General features: G+C 36.3%; 1 protein-coding gene, 1 long non-coding RNA gene and 2 pseudogenes across 5 annotated transcripts; 1 reads left to right on the forward strand and 3 right to left on the reverse strand.

The window, feature by feature from the left end:
* Positions 1 to 179: 179 nt before the first annotated feature.
* LOC149034863 (uncharacterized) lies at positions 180 to 3,588 on the reverse strand (annotated as a pseudogene). Its single transcript, XR_016183215.1, has 6 exons — positions 3,328 to 3,588; positions 2,944 to 3,013; positions 2,221 to 2,582; positions 1,562 to 1,672; positions 826 to 1,064; positions 180 to 491 (listed from the first exon to the last, which is right to left on the reverse strand). The product of XR_016183215.1 is annotated as an uncharacterized LOC149034863 (transcript).
* A 228-nt stretch (positions 3,589 to 3,816) lies between these two features.
* On the forward strand, positions 3,817 to 6,754 carry LOC149034864 (uncharacterized). Its single transcript, XR_016183219.1, has 2 exons — positions 3,817 to 4,194; positions 4,420 to 6,754. It is a non-coding gene; the product is annotated as an uncharacterized LOC149034864 (long non-coding RNA).
* A 4,125-nt stretch (positions 6,755 to 10,879) lies between these two features.
* LOC149034865 (uncharacterized) lies at positions 10,880 to 14,449 on the reverse strand. 3 transcript variants are annotated; one of them, XR_016183217.1, is made up of 2 exons: positions 12,854 to 13,228; positions 10,880 to 12,279 (listed from the first exon to the last, which is right to left on the reverse strand). XR_016183217.1 is itself a non-coding variant. In XM_089194785.1 (2 exons), the coding sequence occupies exons 1-2, from the start codon at positions 14,382 to 14,384 to the stop codon at positions 12,188 to 12,190; spliced, it is 303 nt and encodes a 100-aa protein (XP_089050911.1). In that variant the 5' UTR covers positions 14,385 to 14,449; the 3' UTR covers positions 10,880 to 12,187. The 3 variants fall into 3 exon arrangements, 1 of the variants encoding a protein (XP_089050911.1); XR_016183216.1 differs by lacking the exon at positions 12,854 to 13,228 and adding an exon at positions 12,505 to 12,827; XM_089194785.1 differs by lacking the exon at positions 12,854 to 13,228 and adding an exon at positions 14,174 to 14,449.
* Positions 14,450 to 15,581: 1,132 nt separating this feature from the next.
* Positions 15,582 to 18,343, reverse strand: LOC113669940 (uncharacterized; annotated as a pseudogene).
* Between the last annotated feature and the right edge of the window lie 2,773 nt (positions 18,344 to 21,116).

The following is a 21,116-nucleotide window of genomic DNA, read 5'->3' on the forward strand; positions in this document are numbered from 1 at the left end:
GTTATTTAATTTTAACATCAGCGAACAAGGTATTTAATTAAAAAGGCAGCCCTTGATATGCTTCAGAAATTCAATAATAAGGCAGCCATTAAATTAATGTTGAAAACGCAGGCTCGCATTAAAAGAGATAGTATTCAAAAGATTCATCATAAATTGAAATAAGCAATGACCGAGACAAATCACATTGCATTAAATTTTTTTCAAAACTTGGAATTAATAAAGGTAGCATTTCACTATTACACTACAACATACAAACATTGGTTTTTCACTATTTAAATAAAACAATTCATCACACCGCTATTGAATATTTCCCTTCCTGATGTATTGTAACGATGAAGTTTCATATTGCCATCAACATGGCATGAATGCTGAAAAACTGAACAAGGAGGGCACTTCATCCAATTTAGTCCTTGCAAACAATCTAACTCGTATTGCAAGAACTTCCACTCTTTGAATGAACGAGAGAACGCAGAATTATTGATGGTTGGTGCCTGTCAAAGTAAATAACTTACTAGTTAAGTTATATACAAAAATGGATTAACACTGTCCTAGAATAACATGTGCAAATGAAGCCATGTATTTTTAAATGTACATTTTTAAAAGAAATAAAAAATAATGTGTAACATTAAAAATTATACATGTATGACAAACCCTGATTATGACAAAACATCGGTTTTTATGATATTCTAATACATGTAGTTTATTTTTTACCCTTTTATATGGTATCTTTACATGTTCTATGGCACTTAGTATCACTGCGAGTGACTTAGTATCACAGAGTAGCTATTATTCAGTTTATTGAAAATAAAAAGTGGAATCATGTACCCTTCCTTTTGTTACAGATACGTCCTCAAGAGCTCTGATAAAGGAGCTTTCTGAGCTCCCAGGCATTCTCTTTTGAATGGCATCCCATAGACGAAACAGCTGCTGATCAAAAAGATAGCTTGTGTCTGTTGGGCTTCCTGGCCAATACCCAGCCTGAACCACGTCACTAATGGACCCGGATGGGGTAACAGCATCACATCGGCTACACTGAATGCTGAACTTGTTTAAATCAAACCTTCCTGAAAGAGAGAAAATATGTGCTAAAGTAAAAAGAAAGCTAAATATATAAATTTATTAAGAATCAAATACCTAATGCTCACAGGAAGGGTTTCTATCATGGTTCAGATATAATGGGCACATTTAATGTCTATGAATGTGGTTTTACCAACTTTCCCCAAAATCAAAGATTAGTGTATAGAACAAAGTAAGAATCCATCTTGCCCAGGTGCACAAGCCTATTGCCCTCGTAAATACAGTCACGTTCAAAGGAGAGCTTATTTGAGCATTTGAAAAAATCTTTCTTTTAAGCTAGAGAAGAACCTACATAAAAATAAATATTATTAAAAGCAATTGCTTAGTGCATTTAAGACAACCACATGGCATGGTACCAATTTTTGAGAGGATACTTATTACTTACAATGGGTGGGTGAGGGGAGTTGTTTTAGTTTTTAGGTTTAAAGTGTGAAAGACTCGATGAAGAAAAAAACAATGACTTGAAACTTGTTCTATACACTACCTTTCTCGTTTATGACAATGATTGTTCCTGTAGTTGGTCGCTGCTCTAATACTCCAGCCTCATTACAGCATGGGCAATTTTCAGGTACACTGATGACAGGTAACAGTTTAGCTAACAAATAAAATGTCAGACATTATGATAGCAAAAGAACCATTTTAGTAATAACATAAAAATAAATGTACTATTTGGCAAGGAATCAAATAGCTGCATTTCAGGGTAAAAAACTGAAAGGAAAGTAAACTGAAATAACAATTCTACATAAAGAAATTTATTCAAAAAATAGGAAAGCAGCACCTGCCAAATATATAATTCATATATCTGCTGTAGTTAAAATTTATCTTTGGTTGAAAATTTTCAAACCAGCCTGATTTTTATTTCCCTTTGCTTCAGATTATGTTAATGGAGACAATAAAAACATTAAAATCATAAACTGTTTTCCTCTAACACCTTAACAGGAACCTGAGTAATTATATTTAATCAGACATTTTGCATAAAAAGTTAAAAAAATGAAATCAATATCACATAAAACAAAGAAAACAAAGTACATAATTTAAAAAAAATTGAAAATTAATACCACTGTTTGTAATCCTTAATTTAATGCCTGATAATTATTTATATTGTAGTCACTGTGTTCAGACTGTTAGTTTATACCTGCCTACCTACAATACGCTCTATTCCACGTTCATCAATTGTAACGGTTGGAGGGATAGCCTGAAAGAATCCATTAACATAACCATCTCTGTCATGAAAAGGTAACAGAGAATGCACATCTTGGTCACATGAAGGACAGAAAAATTTCTTTGGGCAGTCATGGCACCGTATGCAAACTTTCCTTCTAAACACATATGACAGCGATTAGGTGAAGGAAGCCCCTCACAACTAAGGACAGCCTCCAGTAGAAGTTTTCGGATGTTATCCCAGTTTGTTGACAAGTTCACCATGCGTGTCTCCCAGCTTTGAGATGAAGCATTGAATGAGCTGAGAAGCTCATCGCATCTTGCCAAGGCAGCGTCAAGATTGTCTGTGGAACAAGTGTTAATATTTTTGTTCATTAAACCAGGAACATATGTAATTCCGGATTTTAGATTGGTTTACAGGCCATGGTATATGAACTCATATACCATGGACCATAAATACAGAGTCTTTCACAATGTTGTATTAAATTTTCAGATACTTTTTTGAGGTTTTAATAAATCAACTACTCCACTCGCATTTGTTTAATATGACAGAGTTATAGCCATAGCACTGAGTTGGCTATACAGGTTATCAAAAGACATGTCATCACATCCAGTGGGCTTATGGTATGATGTTAAATATAACCTTGCCAAACAAACTTCATATACAAAGAGTCTTATATGAAGAGTTTCTGTCTATAAACTTACCTGTTTCGTCAACATCATCTGAATCAATTCTCATAGCCTGCGTCCAACCCAGTTATGCCAGGAATCGGTTCTAAAGAAAGGCATAAGGAAGGAGTTAGGGGCTTTTGAACAACGAAGGATTATGGACTAGGTCATTATGTTGTGGTTCAATTTTATCTTTGATTAATTTTTTTAACCCAGATTGATTTTGATTTTAATAGTCTCATACTAATATTAAATCATAATCTGAAACACTGGGTAATGACATTCCTATTACTTTGAAAAACTATAAATTAAACCACAATTGATAGTTAAGCAGCAGGTTATATCACCTTATTCTCACTCGCTGATCTGAGTTAAACAGTTTACGTGCATAGTGTAATCAACAAAATAATATCAAATCACCTTCGAATTCCACTGATGCATTGGCAAAGGCACTATTTGCCTCAGTATTTATGCTTTTCTTTTCACGAGGCCGATACTCGTACTTATATTCCCTGAAACCGGTTGTGGAGTCCCTGTAAAATTCGGAATCACTCTCGCCTTTCTTCCTCTTTCGCGATTTTTCTTTTTCTTCTAGCAAACTTATTGCTTCCTGGAGCAGAACCTCAAGATCTTCTTTCTTCTTGGAGGCCTTCTTCGCCGCCATTTTGTTTTTGGTGATTCGTGTGCTTTTACTCTCTCCAGTCTTCCACTGGCTTCACGGCCATCACAATGTTGAATGATTATACTTCACTTTATGTCATTTGAGACAACATGATCTCGAGACCGAAATTACGATTATCGTTATTTCTAAATTGGCACCAAATTTATGGATATAGTAATTTCGTGGCACTCTTTACCAATCCTCTTTAAACGTGTTAAATAAAGAGAAGGACTCGGTTCCACTGTCTTACAACATTCAAGATGGCGGAGGAAAGGGGTAAATGTGCGTTCAGTTGTGATTAGCATGATCTCGACACCAAAATAACGATTATCGTTATTTCTAAATTGGCCCTGAAATAACGAATATCATAATTTCAGTGCATGTCTGAGACCTTCGGGCTCGAAGCTTGGGAACTAGTATTCAGGGAAAGATAAAATGGCGGCTTACGGCGGCGAACGAAATCTCAGTAGTTTAATATTTAGCGTGAAAAGGCTTGGGTGTTGTGATCTGGTTCTCAAGTAAAAAAAAAATCACGGTCTGCAATGGCCCTACCACCTTTTGAACAACAAGAAAACATTGAAACGGTGGTAAAAAGCAGCAAGTTTCGAAGTCTAAACGAAAGATGGGTAAGCTGAGTTTCAGTCAAATATCATGACATTTGGGATGTAATTTCGATACCGAATAAATAGTTCTACATGGTTATACACGCATAGGATTCTGTTGTGTTCACGTGAAGGCCATTTCAGCCATTCCTGCCACTTGTAAGTGGTAGGAAATAAAAGATATGTATAGTTGTTTCGTATTGAAGCCCTGTGAAATCAAAAATTTGATTTATTTCTTCTTTGTTTTAGGTGGTCATTATCCATTACTTTTGGAAGTCGATGCTGATGAGAAAGAAAAAATGTTTATGATTATTTCTTCTCTCGAACATTTTACTATTTAGGTACCAAATAATCTTGATACTGAAGACCATTGCATCCTATTATGAAAAATGTACCCCTGATTGCTTTGTCAACATGTATGATGTAATATACCTTGAGATTTGTGGGATTTTCACATGTAAACTAGAAATACCTGTAGAGGGTAATGATGTACTTAATGCAAAGTGTTTTGGTACAAAGTCTGCTTTGCTGTAATCTACCTGAAGGTGCTTTTTATATGCTAGTAAGACTTGCACAGCCCAGTCAAAATGTTCTTTAGTAGTAGTCAAGCTGGCTGTTGTAATTATAGGCAGCAGAGGCCAAACCTCATCCTGAAAAGCAGTCTGAAAGGTGTGAAGTCAGTGGAAGATACTTCATTGTAGGTGGCCAAATTGCAGGCTGTCAGCCCATTTTGAGTGAGTAGTTAAACTCAAGATCGGCTATTTTAACTAATTTTATTGAGAGCCAAATCCTGCAAGGCTTATATTCTGTATTAATTTGAAGTGTTACTTTTATGTTTCTTATTTTGCAGTAAGTGGGCTTGTTGTGGCCATTTTTCTCTCAAACATTTTTTTCAGCTTAGTCAAAACGTTTTTTAGAAGTAGGCAAGCTGGCTATAGTAACAGAAGGTAGAGACCAAACCTTGTCCAGACTGGACGCCTAACAAATGTTCTGTGTGGAAAGCCAAATCCCTTGTTACCGGCACATTTTGACTAGGCTATTTGTTATTTAGCTACTCTTATTATTAAAGATTACTGCATTCCTTTTTAATAATTTGCTGCCAATTGTATGCTGTATATAGCTTATGATTTGTGTGATTTTCAAGAGTAAATTAGAAATACCTGAAGATGGTAATGATGTACTAGATAACGTACTTGATGCAAAGCAATTTTGGCACAAAGTGTATGCCTTGTCCTCAGGTGATTTTAACATGCTAATAAGATTTGTTATTCAAATAATATACATCAGCTGGAATGGGAATATTGAAAGAAAAATAATAATATTTAACCATAACAAGTTTTGGTTTTATGTCCAAATTAAGCACTTAGTTGAAGATCACTGCACTGATCAGGCCCCGAAGGCCAAAAAAGAGCTGTCTGCTGTTAGTTTAATTTTTGTCATTTCTATTGATTTATTTTATTTATCAATGTTTCTTTGAGTTATAATTCATTGACCTCTTTCAATAGTGCAGGTTCGCTCGTGTAACCTAATCCCACATGTATGTATGTACAATCTCAGTTGAAATTTTGAGTGGCAGGCAAGCTGGCAATAGTAATAGGCAGCAGAGGCCAAATCTTGTCCTGAATAGAAGTCTGACATGTGTGAAATTGGCAGCTATTTCATTGTAGGTGGCCAAATTGTTGGCTGCAGCACATTTTGACCTGGCTGATTGTGTGTGTGTTATGTATGTGTTCTTCTTTTTAGGTGTTAAACAGGTCAAAGTACCGAAAAAAAACCTCCGTGATAACTTGGTAGTCTAAGATGTAAAAATTTTTAATAATAAGGTAAAGCTTGATCATTCTTAAGAGTTTGCATCTGTTCTAAAAGTTTTGGGGAGAGTTAGGGGAGCATTATTTATACAAATGTATTTAAAAAGTAACAAAAAAATAAAAAGAACTAGGGCAAAATCCCAATTTGCTTTAAAAGTTTATTTTATTAAGAGCATAATTCTGGATATAGCTTGGGATTTGTCTGATTTTCACAAATTGTTAGGTTGTTATGTAAACTTAATTTACAGGAACCTTGTTAGTTTTCAGCTTCAAGAACAAGTACATAATTGCAGGAAAAGCTTGAAGCTTGAAAAATTGACTGATGAAACTGGAACAGATGTCATGAGATTTGTACAATAGGTTGGCCTGGGAGGGACCAAGAATTAAAGAATTCATTGATTCTCTTACACCTTTTGTCTGCATAGTGTGCTTCTGTAGAGCTTAGTTATTGCTGTAGAAAACGTTTTTGGAGGGCCCTTGAGATCACTCACTTTTGAGCTAGTTGCCCCTAGGGAAGAGGATATCTGTACTTATTATCTCCCTTGGGGGGGGGGGTGAAGGGTTAAAGACTGATTCTTCTCCAGTAGCCACAAGTACCCCTGCATATGGAAATTTTGAACACTATTAAAGGGCTAGTACCCTCATTTCATACTTGAATTTCTAATTTAGTGTAAGTTATGACAAATAATGAATGTAAATTCATCTTGGTTGTACAGGTTATATCCAGCAGTCCTCAAAAAAAAAATAAAAAGGTATTTTTCTGAATTAAAAAAAAAGTGTTCTTGCTTCAAAGTAAGTGCATGATATGTCATTCAATTAATGCTCTAGCAGAGTTTTTGTTTGAAATGCCAAAATCAACTTCATGAGTAAGGACAAAAAAAAAGGCAATAAGCAAATGTTCCTCTGTATCCTTTATGTCAATTTGGGCTGAAAAACAGGTTTTTTTCCTTTTGCAAAAATTAGCTTATTTCACGACCAAAAACGATGCAAACAAGCCGAAACGTTATGTTTTCAGCAAAACAGCGATAGAATCTGCGAAAAAACAATGGAGACAAGCTAACACACAGTGTTCTCAGTAAAATTTGGGCAAACAAAACCTTAAAAACCAAAAAAAAACAATTGCGCTGACTTACCCATTTTTTGCCAAGATAACTGCCAAAACACTGAAAACTAGCTTGAAACTACATGTTTTTCACAAGATCGCGACGAAATCTGTCTAAAAACTCCAAAATACGGCAGAAATGTACGATTTTTGCAAAATTTTTCGCTAAAGTTGACAAAAACACTAAATTCGACTGAAAAACACGTTTGTTTTTTTTGCAAAAATAAGCTTATTTCAGTTTTAAAAACGCTGCAAAAAATGTTCTCAGCAAAATAGTTTAAGAGTCTGTGGGAAAACACAAAAACCAAGCTTAAACCAAGTGTAAATTGATAAAAAGGCCCGAATTGCGCATTTTGGCAGTTATTTTGGCAAAAAATGGTATATTTTGATTTCAAGCAAACTTTCAAGTAGTTGTTAAAGTTTAGAGCCAAACACAATACCAAAAAAAAATTGGATGTTTTCAGAAAAAATTGTGACCCTCAGCCTAATCATAATCCCACCCTACCCAAGCCCTAACTCTAGCTGCGAGCTATCCTAACCCTAACCCTAACCCCGGGTTAGGGTTAGGGCTCGGGTTAAGAACGGAACTTTTCACTCCAGTCAAAATGATGCAACTGGTTAACATGGTCCAACCAGCCAAAACAAGATAAAATGGTTTAAACGGTGAAAAGATTTTAAATACGTGACATGGTCCAATCGGAAGAAACGATCTCACTTAGTAAAATGGTGCGACTGGTTAACATGATCCAACTTGATAAAATGATGCCAATATCTAAAATGGACAAACTGGTTTAAATAATCCAACCAGTTGAAATGGTCTAACTGGATAATGCATGTGTAACCAGTGAAATTGGTTCAAATAATTCAGGTAAAGATGGTAACATTAGCTAAAAAGATCCAGCATATTACAGTGGTTCAACTGGTACAAATAATCATCCAACTACTAAAAGTTATTAAACCCCAATCAAAATTAATCCAACCGCTTCAAATAATCTAACTGGTCAAAATTCTTCAGGTGGTTATTTAAGTGAAAAAGGTGACAAAATCTTCTTAAAAATATTTTTGAAGAGGCTTACACCCTTACCCTAAACACTAACCCTACCCCCAAACCCTAACCCCAAACCTTCACCCTAGCCCTAACCTCAACCGCAGACCCTCTAACCCTAACACTAAGCCTAAACCCTAACCCTAACCCTAGCCCCACACCATAACCCTAAAACCTAACCCTAAACCCTAAACCCTAACCTATAGCCCTTAACCTAGACCTAACCCTAACCCTAACCTAACCCCAACCTTCTCTATCTATCCTGTAAGTGTACCAGTCGGCCTATCGTTTGTTTTTCAGTAAACTTTCAAGTAGTTACTGAAATTTACAAACACAATACCAAAAACCCTGCAATTGAATGCTTGTAGAAAAATATTAACGCCAACCCTAAGCATAGCCTCATCCTAGCCTTAACCCTAATTCTAACACTAAACCCCGCTAACTCTAAGCATAATTTTACCCTAGCCCTAACCCTGATTGTAACACTAAACCCCTCTGACCCGAAGCAACCCAAACTCTAACCCTAACCAGGTAATGGGCTCCTGCCCTAACCCTATCCTCAACCTTGACTTAAACCCTTTACCATAGCTTAGGATTGGTTTGGGGTTTGGGTTAGGTTTAGGATAGCACAGAGTTAGAGTGAGCACAGGACGAAATAGCATGATTCCGTAATTCGGAAAAATGAAACTCTATGTTTCCACATCATTCACTTCTTCCTTGGACCTGTTATGTTTCCGTTATGATTCCTGAACGGAAATATGACGACACGTTTCCGTTGCATTTCTGTCAACGGAATATTATCATCGCCTGTTTCCGTTACGTTTCCTTGTACGGATTCAAACTTTTACCGTCAAGTAAAACATATATTTATAAAGTGCTGTACAGTTCTTACACCACGTTACCATGAAGACGTGATCGTTCGAGGACAACAAAGGCAAATTGACCTGCATTAGGTGTGTACGTTCGTAGGAATCATAAGAAGTCTTAGAAGCTTCGATGTTTTACACTGAGCTATGTGCATGTTAATTTTGGAACTGTTTCGAAACCTTACAAAATTGAATCTTTTAAACTTACTCTGTGCTTAGATTTTTAAGCAGCTGGATCATTTGAGCTAGTTTAGTCACTCAAACCAGCAATACAATACTAGGCTAACTGGATAGTTTTAGGGTTAGGGTTAGGATTTTCAAGTAGGCACACGCAGTTGTGTGGATATTGTGGTACATGGAGTTTAGTAGAGTGTAGATTTTAGCAGTATTTGCCAGTGTTGACATATTTATAAAATTATGGTTCCAAAGTGCGTGTCACTGTTGAGAACCCAAAAAAATCATGAGAAAGTCGCCGATGGATTAGCCATAAAAATAAGCCCAACTCTGAGTCAATGCCAAACCACAAGAAAGTTGTGAAACTCGCGCCAATGTAAAAAAAAAAAAAAAACAACTGAGGTTCGAAGTATGGGTCGCTAACATCCTATGAAAATCATGGGAAAGTCGAGGAGATTGGTCATGGTACCAACCAATGCCACTTTCCCATGAAAATCAAGAAACCTGTGGTAACTAGCCAACATATGCTAGAATGACAATCTTTAATAAAATTCATATCTAATAAGGATGTGTGAAATGGCCAATATCGCTCTTGGCCGAGATACTGGTTTGCCGTGTTTTGGCAGTTATTTTGGCGAATATGGTTAAAATCAAATCTGTGTAAAAACAGTAAAATCAACGAGTTATTGAGGTTCGTCAACATAGGGAGGGTCCTCTTAGTCTAGAGAAAAACTTCTGCCCACGGCTAAAGGCGTTAAATTAATAAATTGATATATCTGGGCGGCATATCAAACAGCAACACTAAACTTCTCCTTTCTCACAGCTTTTTCCCCTTTAACATCTTTGTTCATTCCATTTTTTTTAAAGTAAAAACTCGTTTTGGAGGCATAAAGGTCCCTAAAGCAACGTTTCAAGATTTTATGGCGATCTTGTGAAAAACATGTAGTTCCAGCTAGTTTAGAGGGTTTTGGCAGCTATTTACACAAAAAGTGGGTAAAATCAGCCCAATTTGTTGTGTTTCTGACGGTTTTTACGCGTTTTTTCCCCAAATTTTACTGAGAACACTGCGTTTTAGCTGGAATAAGTGTTTTCACATGGATTGTATCCCTATTTTGTTAAAGACATCGTGCTTTTGAATGTAAAATAGGCTGATTTTTGCAACAAAAAAAAAGTGTTTTTCAGGTCGAATTGAGCGCTTTTGTCAACTTTTGCGTAAAATTTGGCAAAAACTCGTGCGTTCTGCCGGATTTTGGTGTTTTTAGATAGATTTCATGGCAATTTTACGAAATACATGTAGTTTCAGCTAGTTTGCAGCGTTTTGGGCTTGAGACCGGCAAGAGTGATGGTAGACACTCTTAGCAGAGATAATTGTGCTAGCAGATATTAAAATTTCACCTGTAAAGACAATAAGTTAATTGAACACAAGAAAAAGGAAACTTGATAAAAAAATTAGAATAATGGCGGGGAGAAAAGAGGGCTGCACTAAAGATTATGTACTTGTGTTCTTGAAGCTGAAAATTAACAAGGTTCCTAACAATTTTTGGAAATCACACAAATCCCAAGCTATATCCAGGGTTTTCTCTTAATAAAATTAACTCTTAAAACAAATTGGGATTTTACCTTGGGCCTTTTTTTTTACTTTTTATGTACATTATTTATGTATAAATAATGCTCCCCTGACCCTCCCCCAAATTTCTAGAACAAATGGAAACTCTTAAGAATGATCAAGCTTTACCTTATTATTTAAAATTTTTACATCTTGAATTATCAAGTTATCACAGAGGATTTCTTGGTACTTTAACCTGTTTAACACCCTAAAAGAAGTGCACATATATACTACACACAATCAGCCCAGTCAAAATGTGCCACAGCTGACAATTTGGCTGCCTGCCACAATATAGCTGCCGCTAACTTCACACTTTTCACACTTCCATTCAAGACAAGGTTCAGCCTCTGCTGCCTATTACTATCACCAGCTTGCCTTCCACTCAAAAACATTTTGACTGAGCTCATCCATACATACATGCATAAGTGGGAGATTAGGTTACATGAGCGAACCTGCACTATTGAAAGAGATCAATGAATTACAATTCAAAGAAACATTGATAAATAAAATAAATCAATAGAACTTGGTATAGCTAAATATTATTATTTTTCTTTTAATATTCCCACTCCAGCTGATGTGTATTATTTGAATTACAAGTCTTATTAGCATGCAAAATCACCTATGGACAAGGCACACACTTTGGACATAAAACCAGAACTTGGTATAGCTAAATATTATTATTTTTCTTTTAATATTCCCACTCCAGCTGATGTGTATTATTTGAATTACAAGTCTTATTAGCATGCAAAATCACCTACAGACAAGGCACACACTTTGCACCAAAATAGCTTTGCATCAAGTACATTATCTAGTACATCATTACCATCTTCAGGTATTTCTAATTTACTTGTGAAAATCACACAAATCATAAGCTATATACAGCATACAATCAACAGCAAATTATTAGAAAGGAATGCAGTAAATTTTAATAAGAATATTACTAAGTAGTTAAATAACAAATAGCCCAGTAAAATTGTGCCCGTTGCTGGGAATTTGGTTCTCAATAAAATTAGCTAAAATAGCCAATCTTGAGTTTTACTGCTCACTCAAAATGGGCTGGCAGCTTACAATTTGGCCGCCTACAATGAAGTACCTTCCGCTAACTTCACATTTTTCAGACTGCTTTTCAGGAAGAGGTTTGGCCAGCTTTTCTACTACTCAAAAACATTTTGACTGGGCTGTGCAAGTCTTACTAGCATATAAAAAGCACCTTCAGGTAGATTACAGCAAAGCAGACTTTGTACCAAATGCTCTGCATTAAGTACATCATTACCCTCTTCAAGTATTTCTAGTTTACTTGTGAAAATCCCACAAATCACAAGGTACATTACATTATAAATTCCAGTTGACAAAGCAATCAAGGGTAATTTTTTCATAATGGATGCAATGATCTTCAGTATCAAGATTATTTGGTACCTAAATAGTAAAATGTTCGAGAGAAGAAATAATCATAAACATTTTTTCTTTCTCATCAGCATCGACTTCCAAAAGTAATGGATAATGACCACCTAAAACAAAGAAGAAATAAATCAAATTTTTGATTTCACAGGGCTTCAATACGAAACAACTATACATATCTTTTATTTCCTACCACTTACAAGTGGCAGGAATGGCTGAAATGGCCTTCACGTGAACACAACAGAATCCTATGCGTGTATAACCATGTAGAACTATTTATTCGGTATCGAAATTACATCCCAAATGTCATGATATTTGACTGAAACTCAGCTTACCCATCTTTCGTTTAGACTTCGAAATTTGCTGCTTTTTACCACCGTTTCAATGTTTTCTTGTTGTTAAAAAGGTGGTAGGGCCATTGCAGACCGTGATTTTTTTTTACTTGAGAACCAGATCACAACACCCAAGCCTTTTCACGCTAAATATTAAACTACTGAGATTTCGTTCGCCGCCGTAAGCCGCCATTTTATCTTTCCCTGAATACTAGTTCCCAAGCTTCGAGCCCGAAGGTCTCAGACATGCACTGAAATTATGATATTCGTTATTTCAGGGCCAATTTAGAAATAACGGTAATCGTTATTTTGGTGTCGAGATCTTGCTGATCACAACTGAACGCACATTTACCCCTTTCCTCCGCCATCTTGAATGTTGTAAGACAGTGGAACCGAGTCCTTCTCTTTATTTAACACGTTTAAAGAGGATTGGTAAAGAGTGCCACGAAATTACTATATCCATAAATTTGGTGCCAATTTAGAAATAACGATAATCGTAATTTCGGTCTCGAGATCATGTTGTTTGAGAAGTTATGATAATCCTTCATTTGCAGTGGAGATCGTGTTGGAATTCGCGACCCTACAAGTTAGGAGAGATCAAGGAACTGGGTATCTAGCACCCAGGCTTCTCTCTGGTAGCTGCATTCCATGCAAAGGGCGAACTTTTGCAATGTTCTGCGCCGAATGATAGCCCCAGCGTGGCACGAAATTGCAAGCAGGTTGGTGATCGTTTCTTTTTTTGGCTTTGTTTGAAATTTTCTTGCATATTTTATGTAAAGCCTGATAAATAATGATCGAGTAGGCCAACTAGCCTGCTCCAAGCAAGAAGCATTAAAACCACCGGGGTACTTGTGCTACTAACAAGCTTGGTAGTTGCCTCAATTTACGAAGTCATTTTGAAATTAATTTTTTCTTTCAAAATTCAATGTATCAATGAAAAGTATTTCCATTAAGGTTATAATTACGAAACAATCACAGATCTGCAACAGGTCTATCATAGTATCACCATGAGTGTTTGCACCCTTAGAAGAAGACTTCAGAGCTATAATCTTGTGAAAAGGAAAATTAATATTGATAAAGACTTAGTTTGGAACGTCATTAGAAGTGAAATGCAAGGGCCAGGGCAGCTTGCAAGTTATAGGAAGATGTGGCATATACTTCGACTCAAACACCATGTACATGCACCAATGAGGCCTGTTGCTCAAATTCTTCATGAACTTGTTCCGGATGCCAGTAAAGCACGGAAGAGAAACAAACTACACGGATATCTCACTCACATGGACCTAACCAGTCTTGACATATTGATGGCGAGAGATGTTAGTTTATAAAAAACGAGCTTTTAATTTATTTCTATTTAATCCATTTTATAATGGCAAGCCCTGTTTATCTTTGCACTTTTATGTTTCAAGGCGTCGTCAAAGGAGTTATGCTCACCAGGCTACTTTAAATTTCTGAAATTTTTATTCAAAAATGTATTCATAAAAAAGCATTTACATCTGGACACTGTTTTACATTATTGCTGAAGGTTAGTTTTTAGCCAAATGCCCCTCTGTGTGTATGTGTTTTATGTGCTGGGGTAAAATGTAAGAAACAGATTTTATTCTAATAATTATTTCTAAATTTCAGGCTATGATAAATTGAAACCGTTTGGTTTTCCAATCTGATAACTTACCCTCTGTTCCTGCAAAGTTGTATTTAGAATGTGTGCAAGAACATAAAGGATGTCCGTTGTTGGTTTGCTCTGACTTAATGGAACTGAAAATGGCATTATTGCCGGGATGCAGTGCTTCTTTCATTCTGACAATGCACCATTCTCTGAGGAGCTTGCTCACAGGTATGGAAGTTCCACTAGAAATCAGAGGGTGGAGAACCAGTGATCTCATTTCAGGAAGTCAATGGCAAGTTGGTGGATCAACTTTTTTAAAGATTTGGTTGGCAATGGAAGAGTGGACCTTGAAAAAGAAATACCCAAGGAATGTCTATGGTTTTGTTTCAGTGGTGTCCTGCAAAGTTCTTTAAATGACATGAGGAAATACTAGAATACACACTATACAAGGTAATCATGCCACAAAAAAGTTGCAGGAGTTCCTAATGTTTTGTACTTCTTGCCAGAAAACTCTGGTGGGACTGACTGTCTCATTCCTGTTTCACAAGAGAAAATTGACAAAAATGAAGTTGGAATGTCAGGATACAGAGGAAGAGAATGTATTCCAGGTGTATTTTGAACATTTAATGAAGACTGAGGGTATCCAGTATCCTACTGCATATGATGAGGTTCTCACTCTGTTTTAATATTAAACAGGAGTAGCAGATGTTTAACTTTCCATCTGAGCAATTTTAATACTGCATACATCATCATTAATAAGGTTCATGAATACAAAAACATTTGGATTGCAACTTTCAGTAAAGAAATTACATCATTGCTGATAACATTTCACATTGTTTTTGGTTTCTAACTAAGAAAATGAAAAATCAAAAAGCTTTCCTATTATCCAAATTGTTTTAATTTCAGGTTTTCATGCATTGCTCAACTAGAATGTAGTTTGTCTACATTGCTTATACTTAGTTATGGAAATGTTTAATTACATGAAAGGTCCAACTTGAGGGATGACCATTAATGATGAGTGAAACAACACTCAAAGATAAAATTTTTTTTACTCTTAATGTAATATACTGTTACTGGTATGTTTGAACAATAACAGTCTTAAAGGGTAAACACTGGTCTTTTATTACTGGAAAACAAAATCTAAACTACTAGGACTGCATGACTTCCTTTTGTTGTTACAATAAACTATGATAATAATAATAATAATAATAATAATAATAACTTTATTTAAGTGTCAATGTATTTAGCACTGCTGTGCTAATTGGGGACACTGTAAATAAGGAAACAAATATCGTAAATAAACAGAAACTTGTTAAAAACCCCAACTGGTAGGAGGCAGACCAGTTGGCTATTTACAAAGCGTGTAGGAGTTGAATTCGGGGCCACCGAAGACAAATCCATCCAGTGGCAGGGAGGAGGACTTGAACCCGGGACCTCCGGCTTCCAAGTGCAGCGCCCTAACCACTAGGCCACGCTCGCCCCCTAAATGTATATAAGTACATGTAGCTATGTATTTTTATGAAACTGGAACTTAAATTCTTAGACAAAGCCAAACCCACAACCCTCAACAAGGGTAGATGATATGGATTTACAAAAGGCATCATATGTATCATAATGAAGTGGAAAGGTGATACTGGGGTCACAAGTAGAAGCTGTCGGTTAGTAGTGACAATTGGCACTGCAGAAATACTTTAATTTTACGGTAATCTTATCGAGCAAACCCAAAGGTGGAACTTGTTTTAAGCCATTGATAAACTTCTGCATTTGACTTACAGTGGCTGAGCCATTTTCCCCTGTGGAAATGGAAATTGTAAACATTTCAGAAGGGAACCTTAACACTTGTACATGCTTTATTAATTTGGAGATGTACCTATTTCTTAAGAGCCACTAAACTGCTTGAAGTTCAAGAAAATGGCATGAAAATACTTCAAAACATCTGAGATTTAACATAAGAATTATTGAAAACTGGAATTTATAGCATAAATATTCAACAAAGAGAGCATTTTACAGGTTTGTTGCAGGCAAATGATTGAGAGAATCATACAACTTAAGTTTGCATTGGTAAATAAACAAAACATTAATTAATAAAGCAGAACATTAAAATATTTCAAATAAATTCTTAAAGGACAGGCAGGGTGAAAAGGAGGCTTTTTATCTTTTTATTTTTTTCTTACCTCTTCAATAGCTCCTTTATATTTCTCATTGTGCACTTTTGGAATCTAGTCATCAGTAGATACACTATCAATGCCATCCACCACATAGCCAAATGCCTCTTTTGAGAGGAAGTATGGAGCAGGACCACCTTGAACAACATATGCTGCTATTAACTCTCCTACCACTGTGAACTCATTATTAGCCCATGCTGTCATGCTGTTAACTGGTATTCCATTTGGAAATTGGTGCTGCTGAATGCATTTGAGTACTTCTGTCCAGTAGAAAAAAATTAAAGTTATGTTTTAAAATGGAAAAGGACTCACTGTAATACCTCCTATACATTGTATGCATAACATGGAAATACATGGTGTGCTTCCCAATTTATCCCTTGCTTTAAAACTATTATCATAATTATTATTATCTAGAAGTTAAATCAATAAAGTTCACCTGTTAGGCAGACTGGATTGGCACATTAAGAGCAACCACAAATACTATACTAATGTTAGTTGTGTGTACAAACTGTTGATCTAATAACAAACCCGTGAAAAATTCACAAAGTGGCCCTCCATCATCAATAGTTGGTTCTCCAATAAAGGTCACTTAAGTGGTTGTCTTGAATTGAATTCGATGAAATCCTGAAACATGGATTTCTGCTTTATACTTATCCTGGTCTTACCAGAATCCACATTTTGTTGGAGTGTTTTCACTGCTTCTTTAAGCTGCAACATATTGCCTTCATGCTCACTACTTTCAGATTCAGGATTATCTCTAGATGTTTCTCCTGACTTCAGGTATTCTTCTATTTGGCCATCATTGTAAAGCTCTCCCGCAGGGTCAATCCAAGAGTCTGCACACAGGTCAGCATGTATTTCAATTTCTTCCATGGGAAATAACCTAGAACAGGTTGGACAGGTACTGTTTCCTCTGGCAGGGTGGGAAGCCTTTGCATCAACATCATTACTGGTAGTGCCATAAGTGGGCTTTTGTGAGACACCTCTTTCCTATGACTCTTCCACTGTAATTTCTGTATTAGTAAGAAATGATGGTCCTGGCTTACTGCTATCAGAATCTGAATTAAGATTATCCATTTCTCTTGTACTACAAAACCAGAAGTACACTTTGGAAAAAGGTTTTCCAAGTTCTTCCTTGTACTGGTTAAGTATAAAAGGCTCTGCACTTCCAAGAAGGGTGTCTACAACAGTTTGGTCTGGATAGAGCAGGAAGTAACTTTCCAGCTGGTTAAACTGCTTGAAATGTCTGCTGTGTTTTGCAGTTGCTGCTTTGAGAAGTTCTCCAGCGGTGACATTAGTGGGAACCATTAGTGGAAGAGTTCTACCCTTCACCTTTTTCATATGGCCATCTGCTTCCTCTATAACTCCTATTTGAATCTCTGTTTCTTAGCTTTTATCTTTTTGGCTCTCTTGTCTTCTTTTAGCTTCTTCAATTCATGAAATGATAACCTTGAATTTGAATTTGATTTTTGTGCACTTGTATCAGGAGGTATTGTCACTGTTTCTCCTATAAAAATATGATATTAAAAGCTAATTAATTATTTAAAAAACTGTCTCATGTATTAAGAGGTAATTCCACTGAAAAGATTATATTTATACCTTGAAACAATTTCAGCTGGGCATGATGGACAGTAAACAAGTTCAAAATAAAAAGCCATAGTAAACCTTTTCATTTTCTATCTCAGATCATGTAAGCTCCCCGGGAAAATTGTCCTTTCTCTATCTGGAAATTATTAATTCATTTTCACATGGATTTTTTTTTATGTGAAATAAAAAATTCTCAAGCGTAACATCACATGACCTGAAGTAGGACACCAAAGAAAGCTGAAAGGGTCTGCTGATGAGTTTATTATTGATACAATGATGCACGGTAGGAGAGTTACGTGGATCTAGTCATAAATTTGCCTCGAGGTTATTTCTTCTTTCTTCTGAACGTAATATTTCATTCAAAAACATAAATCGAGCCAAAAATAATTCAGCTGCCTTCTATGATTCCAAACGAGTTCCAAAGCTAACAGCGTGGAATACTGGCCCAGATTTTCGCCACAGGAACTGCAAAATTTTGCTCTTATCAAATATGGCGGGAAAGGTAACAGCTATTATAGAGTAGCCTGGGCGCTAGACACCAGTTCCTTGATTTCTCCTCATTTCTACGGAGGAGGCCGATTTCTTCGGAGGCTGATTTCTACGGAGGAGGCCAATTTTTTAAGGAAAAGGTTCATTTTTAAGGAGAAGGCTGCTTTATACGGAGAAAGCTCATTTCTACAGAGGAGGGCAATTGTTATTTCTGTGCAACAGGTTTACAGTTGTATGGAAAATAACAACAATTTCACGAAGGAAGCAAGTTTTTTATTTAGGAAGGCGTTTGTTTTACATTGTGCAGCAGTGGTACTAGTGGGCCACCGTACAAAATAAAACGAGAAGAGGTTCTAACTGACATTTCCACCCATAGAATCTCGAACGTAAAGAATCTACAAACTTCATGTACACTTAACGAAGTGTAACGTATAGTGACATCATCCCTGAGATTGCACGGTACGCTTTTTTTTTTAATTTTTTTAAAAAAAACTTTTAAATATATATATATATATATATATATTTTTTATTGCAGCACGAAGAACACTACTTACAAAGCAAGACAGACACTACTTACAATACGTTACTTGTACCACTTACTATACAGTCTGTTTTTCGGTTACACACCTATGTACTTAGCAAATTGCAATTCAAAACCGGTTTCTACTTAGCCTCTAGCATCTTCATATTATTATACTTAGCAGAAATGTGACGTCCAGTTCCATATTTTCTTTTAACTAGGTCCTTATAGGAAGAAAGAAGGAAGACTATTACTCCTACGACAGTTCCATAAAGGTAGCTTACCTAAAACGATTGAGTGGTTAAACAGACGACATTTAGTATCTGTGACATCAACTAGAATAGTCTTTAACTCGAGTTTCCTTTGGTCTTTGGCCATGGCGATTCAATGAGATTCAAATTCTTCTCAAAATGCACGTGAGTAAACACAGTAAAAGAATAAATGATCATTTGTTTCCGCACCAGTATTGCAAAAGGTGCAAAGATCGCTTTGCAGTAAACCTATCTTAGCTAAGCGGGAATTTGTGAATAAAATGTCATTCAGTATTTTAAACTGAAACATTGTACATATTTTTCACAGATACAGAACCCTATTTATGACAAGGCCTTTTTTGTTTCCACATCAACCATAGAAAATTTTGATTTCAACTTTATGAAGCCTTTGGACTTCGCCTTACTGGATTTAAGCAGACCATAGAAATCCTTAGATTTACTAGGTGCTGGCCATGGATCAACTCAAATTTGCCTTGTGAATCCATAGTCATAAAGGGGTCAGTAGAAATTACACCGCTAATGTGCAGCTTTCTTACGTGCTTTTCAACATGGTTGCGTATCTCGAGATTTAAGAAATACTTGCTATTCTTTTCACCGTGTTCGTGCCATCGAGCTCTTGCGCGTAGTATAATCCCCTCTACTTTTTACTCGTACACAGCTTCAAGATCCTGCTTGCATTTTTCTAGTGCCAGACGCGTATTATTACAAGGATTATTAAAAGGATTTCCTTGAAACATCAGGACTGCCTCCTGATAACGTTTATTTAATTCCTCCTCTTGTTTCCGTCGAATAGATGCTATTTGATTTGAGAATATGATGGAGTTTGACCTTATGTTAAACTTGATTCAATCTCACAAAAGTCCAGGATCATGTTTATCTTAACCTGCATCCAGCCAGGTCGATAAATTGTTTGTTATCATATGTTTATAATTTTGATTTGCCAATAAAGAAGTGTTAAGTTTCCAGAAACGAGTAGTTTTCTTGCGCTGAATTGTAAACGAAACTATAAATCATACAGGTAATTTAGTGTGAACAACTGGATTGAAAACGTAAATTAGCCACCGTAAAGGGTAAAAAAGCTAATTTACGTTTTCAACCCAGTTGTTAACACTAAATTACCTGCTCTACTCTCCCACCGACGCAGCATCACAGTTTCTTTAGAAACTTACCCCTTTATAAGTCATGCAGTTTATTTAACTATAATTTCGCAGTTCATAATCACAACAAAACAGCAACATAAGGACTACTCATATCTGATTTGAAAGGACTTGAGACTTTCAGAATAGGTTTCCTTAAACAATATTTGCGCGGGAACTGACTAGGGATGAACGCGAACGGGACTCCTTCTCTTTCTTTAAGTTGCTTTAAATGGTCTTTTCGTAGTTTGGCTCTTTTCACTTCGAACTGATTTTCACACGTCGTCGGATATGAATATCTGACTGTCGTAGAAAGGGTTATCTTTCAGGGTATTCGTTGCAGCCTTTAGAGTTCGTCCTTTATCAGGATATCTAAGTAGGTAGACGTGGATGGGCCTTGGCTGCGGAGCGCTAGCGCTCGCAGCCGCTTGGTTGATCTTCGTACGGTGCGCTCGCATTATTCCCATGTGTTTTACTAAATAGTTCTTCCTTAAAGAATTCTTCTACGGAGCTGCAGTCTTTTTTGGCGCCTTCCTTTAAACCCCATATGACTACGTTGTTCCTCTTGGACCTGTTCTCCGAGTCATAAAGTTTTTCGTCGAGGGCGTCTATTTCTTTGCGGTTCGCCTTATCTGCAAGAGCGCTTTTAATCTCGGTCACATCGTGGTCTAGAAGTTTATAACTATCTTTCAGTTCGCTGACATCTTAAGCAGTTTTCTTTTGAATTTTTTCCAAACTCTTTAACTTCAGCAGGATGGCGTTCAATTTCGACTCTTTTTTGTCTTTAGCGGCGAGCAGGTCGTCCATCTTTGCAAGTACTGCGTTCACTGGCGCTTCAGT

This window comes from Pocillopora damicornis, chromosome 14, assembly GCF_964200805.1.
Source record: "Pocillopora damicornis chromosome 14, jaPocDami1.2, whole genome shotgun sequence".
Taxonomy (NCBI): Eukaryota; Metazoa; Cnidaria; class Anthozoa; order Scleractinia; family Pocilloporidae; genus Pocillopora; species Pocillopora damicornis.